Source organism: Phyllobates terribilis, unplaced genomic scaffold (genome assembly GCF_046119375.1).
Source record: "Phyllobates terribilis strain yellow unplaced genomic scaffold, ASM4611937v1 Scaffold_5__5_contigs__length_657084704, whole genome shotgun sequence".
NCBI classification, from domain to species: Eukaryota; Metazoa; Chordata; class Amphibia; order Anura; family Dendrobatidae; genus Phyllobates; species Phyllobates terribilis.
In genome coordinates this window covers 147,124,813-147,142,572 of record NW_027362765.1, presented here as the reverse complement: position 1 = coordinate 147,142,572, position 17,760 = coordinate 147,124,813, and the positions used below count along the sequence as shown (strand labels likewise).

The following is a 17,760-nucleotide window of genomic DNA, read 5'->3' as shown; positions in this document are numbered from 1 at the left end:
TTCAGTAGTTTAGAAATGCATCTGTTACCAATGCCATCAATATGTTTTGCAACAATAAGTTTGCAAAGGTCTTGAGACAGCTCACTGGTTTTACCCATTATGAGATGTTTCTTGTGTGGCACCTTGGTAATGAGACACCTTTTCATAGGCCATCAATTGAACAAGCTAAAATTCATTTTCACCCCCATGTCAATGTAGCTATATTAGACCTGTTTTTGCAGGATCTGTTGAAGTTTTTATTGGTGCATGTGATTATTTTTTTTTTTGGGGGGGAGGGAGCATTTTTATTTCATTATTAAACTTTAAGAGTACTTATTTTATCTTTCATTTACCATCTATTATCTCAAACATATTCTACTGGTCGGTTGAGTCTGGGCCCTGAGACCCTTCGCCAATCACTGTAGACTGCAGCTCAGCAGACAAGTGTTCGGTCTTCAGTAGAACGTCAGTCTGTCCAGAGCGGAGTATGGACTCAGACTTTTTTCTTTTTCTTAGCCCATGTATGGCTCTTACAGAAGCTAAGCCTTCTCGTCTGTGTATATATATATATATATATATATATATATATATATATATATATATGTGTGTGTATACACTGCTCAAAAAAATAAAGGGAACACTCAAATAACACATCCTAGATCTGAATGAATGAAATATTCTCATTGAATACTTTGTTCTGTACAAAGTTGAATGTGCGGACAACAAAATCACACAAAAATCATCAATGGAAATCAAATTTATTAACCAATGAAGGCCTGGATTTGGAGTCATCCCCAAAATTAAAGTGGAAAAACACACTACAGGCTGATCTAACTTTGATGTAATGTCCTTAAAACAAGTAAAAATGAGGCTCAGTATTGTGTGTGGCCTCCACGCGCCTGTATGACCTCCCTACAACGCCTGGGCATGCTCCTAATGAGGTTTCGGATGGTCTCCTGTGGGATCTCCTCCCAGGCCTGGACTAAAGCATCCGCCAACTCCTGGACAGTCTGTGGTGCAACGGGACGTTGGTGGATGGAGTGAGACATGATGTCCCAGATGTGCTCATTTGGATTCAGGTCTGGGGAACGGGCGGGCCTCCAAAGAAATGTCACCCCACACCATTACTGACCCACTGCCAAACTGGTCATGCTGAAGGATGTTGCAGGCAGCAGATCGCTCTCCACGGCATCTCCAGACTCTGTCACATGTGGTCAGTGTGAACCTGCTTTCATCTGTGGAGAGCACAGGGCGCCAGTGGAGACTTTGCCAATCCTTGTGTTCTGTGGCAAATGCCAAGCGTCCTGCACGGTGTTGGGCTGTGAGCACAACCCCCATCTGTGGACGTTGGGCCCTTATACCACCCTCATGGAGTCGGTTTCTAACCATTTGTGCAGACACATGCACATTTGTGGCCTGTGGGTCATTTTGCAGGGCTCTGGCAGTGCTCCTCCTTGCACAAAGGCGGAGGTAGCAGTCCTGCTGCTGGGTTGTTGCCCTCCTACGGCCCCCTCCACGTCTCCTGGTGTACTGGCCTGTCTCCTGGTAGTGCCTCCATCCTCTGGACACTACGCTGACAGACACAGCAAACCTTCTTGCCAGAGCTTGCATTGATGTGCCATCCTGGATGAGCTGCACTACCTGAGCAACTTCTGTGGGTTGTAGAGTCCGTCTCATGCTACCAACAGTGTGAAAGCACAACCAACATTCAAAAGTGACCAAAACATCAGCCAGAAAGCATTGGTACTGAGATGTGGTCTGTGGTCCCCACCTGCAGAACCACTCCTTTATTGAGGGTGTCTTGATAATTGCCAATAATTTCCATCTATTGTCTATTCCATTTGCACTACAGCATGTGAAATTGATTGTCAATCAGTGTTGCTTCCTAAGTGGACAGTTTGATTTCACAGAAGTTTGATTTACTTGGAGTTATATTCTGTTGTTTAAGTGTTCCCTTTACTTTTTTGAGCAGTGTATAATATATTTTTTTATTAGTACAAATGAATTTATTTATTGATAGGTCAAGGTGTCAGGAAATGAACCTCCACTTATCAGCTGCAGCTGGACATGTTAGGACAGGAGTAGTTGGTAATTAAAAAATAATAGGTACATGTTAATACAAATAATATATTTTTATATATTTTTTTTATCCTTTTAGGGCACCTGAGCCAGTCATTGGTTGAGCAATGCCCTTTTCCAGGTGGTTTTGTGTTGTGATTGCTGGCAAGCATTGCACTAGTGCAATCACTTTTGTCAAACACCTTAGATCAGGGATGTCAAACTCAAAACACACAGAGGGCCAAAATGAAAGATTGGACAAAGCCGCGGGCCATCCAGTATGCAGTATAATGGGGCCTCACGTAGTCCTCCATACACAATACTGGCCAACACCGTTCTCCATACAGAATCCGTCGGTTGCTGGGTAAACTACTCCGTTACTACCCCGGCTCCTTCTACACTGGAGCTATTACTAAATATATTAACTATTTCTATCCTAAACTATTGTGCCCACCACTGCACTGTACCCAATTCCTAATCTAATATAACATCCACTTCTAACATATACTGTCCCTGTAACTAACATTAGACAACAGACATTTACATATTCATATATAAACACAGAGTAGAATAATACATTCACAAAAGGGAAAGAGGCGCATGACCGTCCCGGTCACCCTCTTATACTTCCAAGGATGCACATTCAACTGAAATAAAGAGCTGCCGTCGGCAGACCCCTGGACCGGGCTGCGATAGTCAAGGGTTTACAGTACCTGCGGGCCACATGTGCAGAAAGGACGCCGAGGGAATGGAGAACAGACGAGAACAATCTTTTTTTTTTTTCCTTATATATTTATGTGAAGAATGGCATAATAGGGACCATTACTACAATATAGGGACCTGGATGGGGACTTTACTACAACATGGGGTCCAGAATGGGGCATAATTACAAGTTGAAGATGAGGATGGTTACCTTACTACAAGATGAGGACCAGGATGGGGCATTACCGGAAGATGGGGATCAGGATGGGGAAATTACTATAAGAAAGGTACCAGGATGCTTTATTACTACAATAGGGGTACCAGGATGAGGCGTTACTACAAGATGGGGACCAGGGTGAGGCACATTACTACATGAAGTTTGCCAGAATTAGTATATGGTGCTAATTGTAAGACAATATTACTGCATGTGACCAATTGGGGGAAACAAAATTGCAAAAAAAAATATTTCAAAATAAAGCATAAACAAAATATTTTGCCACTAAAAAAAAAAACGAACAAACCAAAAAAGTTCACGTTTGTTATCGCCACATCCATACCGACCCAAGCTATGAAACTGTACCATAACCCATACGATGAATCCCAATTAAAAAAATAAAATAAACAAGGTACAAATGTAAAAAAAAAAAAAAAAACTGACCAAAAGCTGAATAGAAAAAAAACCAGGTATCTCTAAAAATGTCACTTTGTCCTGCAAAGAATGCGGTCCATCAAATTCAAATTTTTGTGCGGCCCATATACCCAGCAGAGTTTGAGACCCCTGGTCTAAGGGGTAACATATCTCCCTGTGGAGAGTTCCAAATTGGTGTACAGAGACTTACAGGCCATGCAATGCTTTTCTGGGAATTCATATATGCAATTGCCTCATCATGGAGGAGGAGGACTGGATCTCTAACAAGTTTTTATTAGACAAGCCTTTTAAAGTATAAAATGCATGCAATATTAAGGGGTTAACATTGTTGAATATCAAGTGAGGAAATCTGTCTTCACTTGAGCTTGAGAGCGGATACAGATAAAATGCTTACTTTACCTTTACATGACCACCAAATACAATACAAAATAAAAGACTACGAAAGTAAAAAAAAAACAAAAAAAAACTTTATTTATTTAAGAAAATATTTTAAGAATTAGTTCTAGATTAGTATATCCAAAAGAAAAAGGAAGGACATCCACTGTTGGGTATGGAAAACAAAACATGGTTCCAAAAAAGATCTACAATGGTTTTCTTCTCAGTTGGTCTTTATAAATATATGGGAATATGACTGGTGCTTATGGCAGTTGTGACTTGGCAATGAATCTAATTATATTCATTATATTATACACACATTATATATAATACGAATGAAAGGTCAGTGAGCATTCAATGCCTCCATAACTGAAATCGGGTCCCTTTAGCAGCACAGACATATGCTCCTCCCTATGGCAGCGTTTCATGGTGCGGCATTACTCCGGTGTTGGGTTTGCGATATTTACACTGAATCCACACCCGGTACATTGTCAGCTGTTTGCCGCGATTTACTTGAAGCCTGCGATCCACTGTATTTTGCACTTTCTCTAAGCCGGCAGTAGTAAAAAAAAATCCAAGTTCATCTAGGAAATAAATAAATATGGTCACAAACCAAAAGGCACCAGAATACCAATAGTTACCGATCCCCAAAAACTTAGAACCATGTAATAGTATCTAAAAAAGAACCCTGGCAAATCACAAATGGCAGCTCCAGATGTGCCCCTCTGTCCATAATGCCCCTTTAAGCTATTCCGGTTGGTGTGTCTAAAACAACGACACCCTTCCAAATTAACAAGTTTATTGGTGTCTGCTGTAAAGACTTGCCTTGTGTGAAGAAGTAGACTCTTGTCCCATCTCCCCTGACGTAGAAGTTTTCAGAAAGACAGCGCCCTGGAAGATAATAAATGATAAGTAAACTCCGAACAACAAAATCCCTTCTACAATGCGGCCATAAATGGATCCACCTCGGGTCTGATCACACAGCACCTGCCACAATTCAGCTCCATATTGGAAGTATATTCCCATTATGTAAAGGTTTCTCACTGCTTTCTTTGCAAGATGCATGGATTCATGCTCATAACATCCTAAAAGAAGAATATAGTCTGGTGTGCTGTGCAGTAATTTCATAATATGCGATGCTAAATACCCTTTACAATGTGCCCCTACACAACTGGAACCATTAGCTGCATGTCGGAGGAGCTCAGGAGTGCTGGATGTGTGCGATATAAGAGTTCAGCAAGTCTAGGTGTGCTTAAAGGGTTATTCGCAAAATCACATATTATACCCTATCCGTAGGTAAAGGAATAGCTTACTGATCGCCTGGGATCCTCAACAAATTCAAGAGGATTGCACTATGGAGCAGAGGGGAGCATGCTTGACCTCCGCTCCATTCATGGTCTGTGGGACCACTGGAGAACGTACAGCACAGCCCTGCTATTTCTGGCAGTTCCATAGAGAGTCTAGGCAACAAACACTGGTGGCTTAGTGGTTAGCACTGCTGCCTTGCAGCACTGGGGTCCTGGGTTCAAATCCCACCAAGGACAACATCTGCAAGGAGTTTGTATATTCTCCCCATGTTTGCGTGGGTTTCCTCCGGGTTCTCCGGTTTCCTCACACACTCCAAAAACATACTGATGGGGAAATTAGATTGTGAGCCCCAATGGGGACAGTGATGACAATGTCTGGAAATTGTGTGAGTTATAAAGAGTTGTGGGATATGTTAGCGCTATATAAATAAAAAGATTATTATTAAAATTATTAAATCTAGATCTGATTATAATAATGGAGTGCAGAATTATAGGTGCATGACTAACATTAATTTTAATATATATATTTATTTTATTTTTTTTTAAAGGAAAAGTGTAAGCAACTCTGAAAATACTCTTCATTAGACCATGTTCACACATTCAGTATTTGGTCAGTATTTGAAATCAGTATCTGTAAGCCATAACCAGGAGTGGAACAATCAGAGGAAAAGTATAGTGGAAACACGTCACCACTTCTGTATTTATCACCCACCCCTGGTTTTGGCTTACAAATACTGATGTCAAATACTGAACGTGTGAACAAGGTCTTAAAGGTGTTATTTCATCAGAGACAACCCCTTCCAAATTTTGTCTGGTGGGGTGACCAATTGATCACCACAGGTCCAGCTTCAAACAGCTGACAACCAGCCAGGCATTTTCCATGCAGGCTAGTATAACATGGCAACCATTGAGAGGAATGACCTTCCACATAACACAAGGAAGGCTAAAGTCTGCTAGAATGGGAGCAGCTCATACGGATAGGCTCTTTGTCCTGGCTCAGTGGGCATTCTCGAGCACCCGCTCCTAAGAACACACAATCTATGTGCAGGGTTACAGGTTGGACAGCACTAATCGAAGCGGTAAAGATCTATTTAATTATGGTACTTCGACAATATGTTACCTTTTTTAAAGCGTAGTTGAGCCATGTCATATCGGCCGTAGTCCCGCAAGAGAATGCAGCCACCGGGCTTCAGCAGCTTACTCAGACGAGTAATGGCATCTTGCATCCTGTAGAATGACAGAAGCAATGATGGTGTTAAAGGGAATCACACCCCAAACTATTTATATGTGTAAGTAGAGGCAGCGCTGGACGGGAAATAGAGTTGGAGTGACAGAGGCTTCAGATCTACCATAGTCCTTCAGCCTCATTTGCATATTAATTCAAACACTGATTTCTCAGCAACAGAGGAACGGACTGAACATGTAAAGGTATTGCTGGACTGATCATTGAAATACCTACATGTGCATATAAATAGTTAAATATTTCTGACAGATTCCCTTTAACCCCTTTCTGACATGGGGGTACTAATACGTATCTGCGCCTTGGGCCTATTAGGCCAGATACGTATTAATACGCCTCGGCGACTGCGCCCGCATCAGCCGATTGTCACAGCTAACAACCGGTACTATCAGCTGAAACTCGGTACTATGTGCAAGGAGTGGTGCCGCACTGCTCCCAGCACATTAACCCCCGAAATGCTGAGATCGAAGTCGATCGCAGCATTCCGGAAGCAAGGGGAGGTAAGCGCCGCTTACTTACCTCCTCTTCGGCGTGCCGAACTGTCTGAGCCGGGACCCGTGGTTGTCATGGTGACCAGATGTCATCATGACGACATCCGAGTCACCAGACAGCAGGAAGTTACTTTGATCATGCGCAGTGCACAATCAAAGTAATTTCTCAGTGTGCAGCGTTAACAGTCAGCATAGCATAGAGATGCTGCTGCATCTCTATACATTGGAAGTGATCAGCATGCAAAAAGTGAAAGTCCCATTGTGGGACAAAGTGTAAGAGTAAAAAAAAAAGTATCAGAAAGTGATGGAAAAAAATATATATACTGTACCCATAAATAAAATTATGAAAAAAAAAACCAAAAAACAATAAAAGTATACATATTTGGTATTGCCGTGTTCGGAACAACCTGACCTATAAAACTTTCCCAGTAGTTAACCCCTTTAGTGAACACGGTAAAAAAAAAAAAAAACGAAGCAAAAAACAATGCTTTATCATACCACCAAACAAAAAATGGAATAAAACGCGATCAAAAAGACGAATGTAAATAAAAATGGTACCGCTGAAAACGTCATCTTGTCCCGCAAAAAACAAACCGCCATACAGCTACATCAGCCGAAAAATAAAAAAGTTATAGCTCTCAGAATAAAGCGATAAAATAGTTTGTTATTTTTTCTATAAAATAGTTGTTATTGTGTAAAAGCACCAAAACATAAAAAAACTATATAAATGTGGTACCGCTGTAAATGTACTGACCTGAAGAATAAAGCTACCTTATCAATTTTACCACATGCAGAACGGCATAACAAACCCCTCCCCCCCAAAAAAAAATTCCTGAATTGTTGTTTTTTGTTTATTCTGGGTCAATAAACTTCTTAAATGTGGTTTTGAGCACCTTGAGGGGTGCAGTTTTAGAATGGTGTCACTTTTGGGTATTTTCTGTCATAAAGGCCCCTCAAAGTCACTTCAAATGTGATGTGGTCAATGGTTTTGTAAATTTTGTTGAAAAAAAATGAGAAATCTCTGGTCAACTTTTAATCTTTACAACTTCCTAACAAAAAAAAATTTTGGTTCCAACATTGATTTAAAGTAGACTTGTGGGAAATGTTATTTATTAACTAACTATTTTGTGTGACATATCTCTCTGATTTAAGGGCAAGAAAATTCAAAGTTAGAAAATTGCAAAATTTTCACCAAATTTCTGATTTTTTCACAAATAAACGCAAGTGATATTGAAGAAATTTTACCACTATCATGAAGTACAATATGTCACGAAAAAACAATCTCAGAATCAGGGCGATCTGTTGAAGCGTTCCAGAGTAATTACCTCATAAAGTGACAGTGGTCAGAATTGTAAAAATTGGCCTGGTCATTAATGTGCAAACCACCCTTGGGGGTAAAGGGGTTAGTCATGGGAGAGATACTGAGGGCATATCAAACAAGAACTAAAAAAATGGTTGACTGGAACGGCCCAACTTTTGGGTCCCTACAGAAATCTTAAAACAAAAGGGCCATGGTGCAGTGAAAGCTATGTCTGTCCCGGCCACGCTGTGTATACAGGACTTGCAAATTGCAAAGTAATAATTGCTTTTGTGACTGTGAATAAAAGTTGAGGATCAGGAGTGCACTACTGCGAGATCAGCATAAAGCGCGGCACTGCAGTTATTAATAATGTCTCATGGCCTTATGCTTGCCTAGGCTTCACATCTTACGGGTCACTCACTTGCTTGGAAGGATGGCAGAAAGGACGAAGATGAGGATGATGGCGTCCAAGCTCTCATCAGGAATAGGATATGTGATGCTCTCGTCTGAGAGGTCGTGCACAAAAGCAAAGCATCGTGATGGGTCGTAATTAGGGTTACCCTGTACAAGAGTGAGCATAAGGTAAAAATAATGCTAAAAACACAGAGCCAACCAAATATACATACAGCGTACATATACGAAACACGGCACGATTGTAAGCATTAAGTGCCTTGGTATAAGGCTAGTGGCGCAGTGTCAAAGGTCCGTCTCACCACTGATTACTGGTATCAAATCACATTAGAAATCAATCCTAAACCAGCCATATGACAAGTATTGGGGCAGGTACACACCGGATGTTTCTTCTACTAGCAATAGAGTGGAGGAAATTTCCAAAAATCTCATGCACACGCTGTCGAGAAAATCTGCAGAATAAACCGACTGACAGGTGCAGTATAAAGGTGAACCGTACTGAAATGCTGCAGGGTAAGCCCAAGATCCCACTGTGTATAACTGCTGAGATTTTTTCACGGTGTATTTTCCCAAAATGGATGAGATTTATATACGCTGTGGAAATTGCGACTTCAAAATCTGTGCAACAAGTCAATTCTTCTTGCAGGCAATGTGCAGCTTATTTGAAGATTTTCTCCATAGTCTTGAATAAGATGTGGGAACCACATTTATACTCCGTACCATTGCAGCACAAAGGCAAAATGCACATAATCTGAACGTGACATCAAAGCTAAGTAACTCAGCAAACAGGAATTTACAAAAAGTTTTACTTAAAACATGACATACCAAAAAGACAAAAAACGTGATAAAAACGCAATCAAAACGCATGTAAAAAAAACAAAACAAACAAAAAAATATATATATCCTAAATTAGCTAATTGGTGCAGAAATACTGTGGAAAATTCACAGAATCAAAATCTCACTGTGGGAACTAAGCCTAAAGTCAGTGGTAACAGACGTGGCCGGTCCGGCTGCTGTATAACAAGCCTTTCCTTTTAAAGCCCCTATCAGCACTAACGTTTGCTCTCCTGTCGCCACTTTTACATTTCTATCTGGAGTCCTTGGATACATTTAAATAGAAGGCGCCCCCTAGTGAAGATCACTTGGGTGTTTACTCAAGTCTTCCATGGGTCGTACCTTTACAATCTCCACTGCGGCAGTAGAAAAGTCACAGCAGTACACAAAGAGGCCGGGGTCACTGTGGATGAAAGCAGACATCATTACCTGCGCGTGCCATACCCAGAATGTGTCACCGGGAGCAGTCTACTCTGTTACATATAGCCGCTGTTCAGTTATACGGATGGACTCATTTCTTTTGCAATTACAAGAAATTACAAAATTACTGTCCCAAACTGGTTAAGTTAAATGTGTTTGTTTTTTTAAACTCCTTAAAGGACCAGACTTAAAGGGAATCTGTCATCAGCCTGATGTAGGCAAAGAGAAGCTGAATCCAATGATGTATCACTTAGATTACTGGGTGCAGCCGTTCTTTTCACATTCTCATTTTTAGATTTAGCAATGCAGCAGAGCTGAGAAAGCTAACTCCGCCCCCACCAGGCTCTCTATACACATTGTCTATAGACAGTGAGCTGCTTATCACAGGAGGGGGGAGTGTTAGATTAGCTCCTGGTGCTAGAACAATCACTGAAAGCAAACAAAACCATGGCACTTGATAAGAGAGGCATTGCTGAAATCTGTGTTTTAACCCCTACAGAGTGCTGTCTTCAGATTACATAGGAAAGACCTGCTGACAGATTCAATTTAATTTTGCCTGAGCCCATTGATATCCAAGACTTATACAAATATACTTTGGTTATATAAAAACTTCTGTTGGCCGCACTGTCTGATCGCCGCTTTCCATAAGAGATTGCTGTCTCTTATGGCTGCGGTATGAGAAACAATGGCTGCCCCACTTGTGAATTGGACAAAAGATGAACATTGGCAACAACTCGTCTAAGGGGGCGTCTGGTGCAGAGATGTATTGAAGACTTGCACAGTATGGAGAAAGTGTTATGTCTCGTCCATGTCCATTGACAACGTTGCACGTGCACATGAACGGATTCTGTTAGATAGATGCCAGAAGATCATGTGGCAAATCATTTGCAAAAAAGGCCGCTATTCTTGGATTTTTTTTTGCAATTATTTCTGCAGTCTTCACCGTATGGGCTAAATAATGATACAGTTTTATAGTACAGGTTGTTACGGATGCAAAGATACCAAAATATTTGTCTATTGACTCCCCATGATCATGTTGCAGTACGGCATAAAAGGGGGTTAAGTGAGTCTCATGGAGTGCTGAAAGTGCTCACTCCTTGCTACTGTGTGTCTGTGCTTGCAAAGAGGAATGAACAATGTCAAAGACCCCCCCCCCCCAAGATCTGCTATCTTTTCACATCCTAATGGAAACCGGCATGTTTCATTAAGTGAAAGAGCAGTATAGGGAAGCAGTTATGCTGGTGGTCCTAGGATCATCTATCCAAGGGATAGGCATCTTATTAATCCATGTTTTACAAGTATGGGGGTCCTATTTGAACAGAACAGTGGTCACCTTGCAGCTTCATTAAAAGTCTATAGGACTGCTAAGAGCTGTACTCCTCTATCCCCATCAGTCACATGGACCCCAGATGGAGCAGCACCACATATACACGACGTCTCCGTGCAGCTACTCTGTATGTGCCAGTAAAATTTTTTTTCTTTACTCTTTCTTTTCCAGGAATTCCAATATCAATTTCTTTGGAGGGATTTAATGCTACAATCCTTACATGATACACCCCTAGGGTTACCCCAATTTCAGAGCCGCCATACTGACATTCCAGTTATCTGACAAATAAAACAGCAAGAAGTTACTTACTTATTTGTCTGCAAAATTGGAAAGACTGTGTTTCCTACACCGCAGCCCACCTGAGAACAAGGAGAAGAAGTGGAAATGAATGATCAGGTTAATAATAATAGAATGATCGGTGTCGTAACGGAAATTGTGACGCATCAGCGCTCGGATGAGCACAATTTACAAGGAATAATGGAGCGTGTCATCAGACCGCAGAATCAGCAAGGACAAGAGCAAGTGATCTGTGTAGCGTGACCATTAAATGCACAGAATCCGACAATAAGGACAGTCATTGTATTAACCCCAAAAAGCCAAAGAGTGAGGGTACATCCACACAGCAAGGAAATGCAGCAGATTAGATTAGCACAAAGAAAATCTGCAGCAGATTACGGTGTGAAAGATTTAGACGATTTTATTCACACCAAGCAGAATGTTGAGCTTCGGAGCGGATTTTAAAAGGAACAACATGTCGATTTCTGTGCAGATTTTTGCTGAAATCCATGAAAAATCTGCATGTTAGTAGGTCAGATTGGCAGATATATTTGAGGCTGATTCTTCCATTCTGTGTGGGCGCCCCCTACGGCAGCGGATCACTCTGTAGCAGCGGTGTATGCAGGACGGCAGCCCGTGGTGTAGAGTCAGCGTCATTACCTCTAATATACGATAAGTGGCTGAAGACCCTGGATAGTCCTTATTCTCATCAGTTCGGCCCACCATCTGGTCTCCATCTATCGCTGACTGACTCTTGTTGCTGGAAGACAGTTCGGGGAACTCTGTGAAAAGCCATTGCCTGTCCTTGAAGAACCTGTTCTCATGTACGGTGTAGAAGTCATCCCAGTACTGGCTGGCTTTATTCTCATATTCCTCTGAAATCAGACAGACAACAGTGATGAAATATGGAGTTAAAGAGGTCGCCCACGAGTGGAAAAACGACACTGCTTACTCCATTAACAGTGCCTCCCCTGCCTACAGGTCGTTTGTGGTACTGCAGCTCAGTCCTATTCACTTCAAAAGTAGAAGAGAGTTACAATACCTGACACAGCCAATGGACATGGGTGGTGCTGTTTCTGGATGAAAGCAGACAAGTTTTTCCAATCCTCTACGTTTCTAAATTCAGAATAAAGTCGGTCTCTACTCCTTTAGAATTATTTACACTTATTTCCATTAGCACCAGCTCCTTATCTCATTTGTTTACTGAACACTCATGATAGGAATCAGTTGTTTTCTTGGCAAGTAATATACGGTCCTCTGCGTAAATCAGCAAAGCCTTTACTCACTTTTGGGAAAGGCTTTTCTGATTACAGTAAACAGGATCTGATAGTGTTCTCCATACCAGGGGTATAATTTGGAGCTTGTGTTTGGGCCCCAATGCAAAATCTTAAATAGCGCCCCCAACTATAACAACTTTACAGTACTGGCCCTTTCATATGAGCCAATGTGACCTTTTGGCCCCCCTGGGCTCCAGGGCTGGGACCACTATAGTTATGTCCCTGATTGGCTCCTTTACAGTAAAAGGTGATGGACCGCTCTCTTTTCTGTTTGAGCTGTTCACAGAGAGGGATTTGTTCTTTGGCACTTTATATACGGCTCCCACCTGGAGATATAATATATCCATGTGCATACAGCCTCAGGCCTCATTCAGGCGATGGAGTATTTTCACCCATAATGCAGAGTGCACACGTCATTTAAAAACGCTTAGTTCCGCGCAGGATTTCAAGGGGTTTTCTTAAAATCAGGTTATCCACTATCCATGGGTTATGGCATAACTTGCTGATTGACGGGGGTCTGACAGCAAGGACCCCCATGGATCCCAAAAACAGAACTTTCTAGAGCCCTATCTTGTATGGAACATAGATGATCATGCTCGGATTCAGCTCCATTACTTTTCTATGGGATTGACAGATAATAGAGCGCTGTACACATAGATGATGAACAGAGCGGAGATCGAGCATTTGCTCCTCCACCCAAGTGAAGATGGGCCTAGTTCTTGGCATCACTGGGGATACCAGCGGTTGGAACCCCAAAGTTCAGCAAGATAATCCCCTATGTTGTAGATGGGGTTAGCTTGCAATTGTGGGGAAAAAAACAACTTTAACTTTCACCAATAAACTGGCTTACATGCCTTGCGTCGGATTTCTTATGTGTTTTACACATTTTTTGCACTCAATAGACTTGTATTAATGCAAATGTGGAAAAAAAAAAAAAGCAGTTTGGATTGCACCAAATTTTGGTCTAAAGTACGCCAACCAGAAGGTGGAGTAAAGAAAAGGGTCTGACATGCCAGGCATGATGCGCCAAATCTGTGCACAGCGCACCCCACCATGTAAAATAGGTGCATCTCCTGCCTGTTTTACTGTCTAATTTAACTCAAGGTTTAGAAATGAAAACAGCCCAACAGACTCCATATGAAAAGAATTGCCATATTTGATCCTTCCATCCATCCCTTCTACTAACAAACATAAGGCAGCTCAGCAAGAAGTTGGGGACAGATCATACTATACATTGAGGCTGTAACCATGGAGACACAGGAGTCTGCACAGGAGCTGTGGGCACAACATCGTAGGAGCGGCTTCATTTTACCTTAAGGCTGTGGATATGACGGGCTACTAATGCTCTTTATGGACGACTTGTCCTGCTAGTATAAGGGACGCCATATCTTACCTTGCTTCTCCGGTGGAAGCGGCTGAGAACTGTTTTCGAGGACTTTCTTATGAGCTGCGGACTCTTGCTCCTCTGACCACTGGACATTGTCCCTATAACATGAATTATATGAGAAATTAATTATGACAAGTAGATCTGTCCATGTACTCACATAAATGCGAAGAAAGACCACACTTCCAGATAACCTATCCAAAAATGGAGTTTATACTCAAATGACTTCATACACAATATTCAGACAACCGGCTGTCATTAACGGATTACAGGATACGTCATTTACACTTAAGAGCGGGATACCCAGTATAAAAAATATATATAATTTCTTCCAAAAACACCCCCACATCTGTATATGGGTTGTGTCTGCTGCTGCAACTCTGCTCCTATTGCAGAGTATAGGAGCTGAGCTGCAGTACCCAGCAGCGGCCACTACACAGAGGGTGGCACTGTGCAGTTTACATCAGGAGATGCTCTGTGGGGGTGTCGGACCCCCACTGATCTGATATTATTGACACATTCCAAGGAGAGGTCATCAATATAAATGATTCTTGAAGGAATTGAATTGTTCCAACATATTGTAAAAAGTCACAATTTAAAGAGTAAGTGCAGTTTTTGATGTTTCATAGCAATAGGTCAAAATGGGTGAGGGCCAGAGACAGGTTCACTTAGGCAATCGCTGCTTTCCCTAGACTGAAGACAGGATCAATAAGAAGTCTATGGGCCCCATCTTCAGTCTTGGAGAAGAGCAGCGCATGGCTGAGCCATTCTGCCTCTTGTGAAGGGCCGGCTTCCCCTGATTGCAATCAGACACCCCCCAATTAACACTTTTGACAAGTCTCATTGAGACTTGTATTTCCATTGAGACAATTCAGGGGCATCTTTTCTCATATTTATGCTTTGTGTTGTCCCTCTGTTCCTCCTCCTGGAAATATACGAATACACACTAACACTGTGTAATCAGTGCAGATAGCACCAGACTAGAGAAAAGGGAATGGCAGCCTGTTGTCAATATTACAGATTTGAAAAAGTAATAACAGGAAGCACACACCAAAGGTATAGGGGGAGATGCTCTGGACGACCTGCCCCCTGGCCTCACCTACACGTCACATATATACACATCCCCAGAGGCAGCAGCTTTCTGACAGTGGAGGCTGCGGTTGCCTTCGGTGGCCAGAATAACCTTATCAATTAGGCCATGTTCACACTATCAGTATTTGGTCAAAATTTTACATCCAAAACCAGGAGTGGGTGATGACTACAGAAGTGGTGACGTGTTTCTATTATATATTTTTCTCTGCTTTCTCCTGATTTTGACCAAATACTGATCGTGTGAACGTGGCCTTAGAGGAATTTTCCAGCATGACCAATTTCATTCCGATCTTCTCCAATCTGTGCATATCGCATCCTTCATTCCCATTGTCCCCACTCACAATGGTACATTCCTGCTTACTCCCCGCACTCCTCCCCGCCTCACCAGGCATTGTGCTGGAACACCTGACTCGGGTTTTTCAGATGCCGATTACCGAACTGCGGTCTCTTCCCGTCCATGCCGGAACAGGTAGTGGAGGTTGTTGCTGTGGAGACGAGGAACGCACTAGTGAAGGACCAATCAGCAGCAGGCAAGAAGCGGGACCAGGAAAGTGCAAGCCAATCACAAGCCGAAACACGCCCCCACCGGAAGTGGCAGTGTCTGGAACGCACACTTGTGATCGAGCGGAACATGAGCCTGGTGAGGAGACAGTGACAGCTGATCTGCGCAATGTAACGGAACCTCAGCACGACACTCACTATAATCCATGCAGTTACCTCTAACACACAGTATTGGGCGTGTTACACGCAGCGTTCATTCAGGTCTGTGTCAGGAGATTCTCCTCTGAGCTGCCGTCACTCTACAGACGCCGCAGGTGGAGCTGGACAGAACAGGAACAGGGAGAGATTGGGGAGGGGACTGTGAACTCTGGTATAGAGGAGGAGATTGGGATGGGGACTGTGAAGGGCTGGTGTAGAGGAGATTGGGGAGGGGGCTGTGAAGGGCTGGTGTAGAGGAGGAGATTGGGGAGGGGGCTGTGAAGGGCTGGTGTAGATCTGGAGATTGGGGAGGGGGCTGTGAAGGGCTAGTGTAGAGGAGGGGATTGGCGTGGGGGCTGTGAATGGCTAGTGTAGAGGAGGAGATTGGGGAGGGGGCTGTGAAGGGCAGGTGTAGAGGAGGAGATTGGGGAGGGGGCTGTGAAGGGCAGGTGTAGAGGAGGAGATTGGGGAGGGGGCTGTGAAGGGCTGGTGAAGAGAAGGAGATTGGGGAGGGGGCTGTGAAGGGCTGATGTAGAGAAGGAGATTGGGGAGGGGGCTGTGAAGGGCTGGTCTAGAGGCTGGTGTAGAGGAGGAGTTTGGGGAGGGCTGTGAAGGGCAGGTGTAGAGGAGGAGATTGGGGAGGGGGCTGTGAAGGGCTGGTGTAGAGGAGGAGATTGGGGTGGCTGTGAAGCGCTGGTGTAGAGGAAAAGATTGGGTTGGGGCCTGTGAGGGGCTGGTGTAGAGGAGGAGATTGGGGAGGGGGCTGTGAAGGGCTGGTGTAGAGGAGGAGATTGGGGAGGGGGCTGTTAAGGGCTGGTGTAGAGGAGGAGATTGGGGAGGGGGCTGTGAAGGGCTGGTGTAGAGGAGGAGATTGGAGTGGGGGCTGTGAAGGGCTGGTCTAGAGAAGGAGATCGGGGAGGGGGCTGTGAAGGGCTGATGTAAAAGAGGGGACGGGGAGGGGGATGTGAAGGGCTGGTGTAGATCTGGAGATTGGGGAGGGGGCTGTGAAGGGCTAGTGTAGAGGAGGGGATTGGGGTGGGGGCTGTGAAGGGCTAGTGTAGAGGAGGGGATTGGGGTGGGGGCTGTGAAGGGCTAGTGTAGATCTGGAGATAGGGGAGGGGTCTCTGAAGGGCTAGTGTAGAGGAGGAGATTGGGTTGAAAGTTGTAAAGGGCTGGTGTAGAGGAAGAGATTGGGTTGGGGGCTCTGAAGGGCGGGTGTAGAGGAGGGGATTGGGGAGGGGGCTGTGAAGGGCTGGTGTAGAGGAGGAGATTTGGGAGGGGGCTGTGAAGGGCTGGCGTTGAGGAGGAGATTTGGGAGGGGGCTGTGAAGGGCTGGCGTAGAGGAGGAGATTTGGGAGGGGGCTGTGAAGGGCTGGTGTAGAGGAGGAAATTGGGGAGGGGGCTGTGAAGGGTGGTGTAGAGAAGGAGATTGGGGTGGAGGCTGTGAAGGGCTGGTCTAGAGAAGGAGATTGGAGTAGGGGCTGTGAAGGGCTGGTGTGAAGGAGATTGGGGAGGGGGCTGTGAAGGGCTGGTGTAGAGGAGGAGATTGGGGTGGGGGCTGTGAAGGGCTGGTGTAGAGGAAAAGATTGGAGTGTGGGCTGTGAAGGGCTAGTGTAGAGGAGCAGATTAGGTCGGAGGCTGTGAAGGGGTCATGTAGAGAAGGAGATTAGGATGGGGACTGTAAAGGGCTGGTCTAGAGAAGGAGATTGGGGTGGGGGCTATGAAATGCTGGTGTAGAGGAGCAGATTGGAGTGGGGGCTGTGAAGGGCTGGACTAGAGTAGGAGATTGGGGAGGGGGCTGTGAAGGGCTGGTGTAGAGGAGGAGATTGGGTTGAAGGCTGTGAAGGGCTGGTGTAGAGGAAGAGATTGGGGAGGGGTCTGTGAAGGGCTAGTGTAGAGGAGGGGATTGGGGTGGGGGCTGTGAAGGGCTAGTGTAGAG

General features: G+C 44.0%; 1 protein-coding gene across 2 annotated transcripts; it reads right to left on the bottom strand.

Moving 5' to 3' along the window:
- Nucleotides 1–3,836: 3,836 nt before the first annotated feature.
- METTL2A (methyltransferase 2A, tRNA N3-cytidine) lies at nt 3,837–16,047 on the bottom strand. 2 transcript variants are annotated; one of them, XM_073681064.1, is made up of 10 exons: nt 15,840–16,047; nt 15,508–15,759; nt 14,040–14,131; nt 12,030–12,244; nt 11,403–11,452; nt 9,689–9,749; nt 8,523–8,662; nt 6,191–6,297; nt 4,589–4,654; nt 3,837–4,347 (listed from the first exon to the last, which is right to left on the bottom strand). In XM_073681064.1, exons 2-10 carry the CDS (start codon nt 15,753–15,755, stop codon nt 4,175–4,177), a joined length of 1,152 nt encoding a protein of 383 aa, XP_073537165.1. In that variant the 5' UTR covers nt 15,756–15,759; nt 15,840–16,047; the 3' UTR covers nt 3,837–4,174. The 2 variants fall into 2 exon arrangements, with proteins under 2 accessions (XP_073537165.1, XP_073537166.1); XM_073681065.1 differs by having other exon boundaries at nt 15,508–15,607; nt 15,840–16,033.
- Between the last annotated feature and the right edge of the window lie 1,713 nt (nt 16,048–17,760).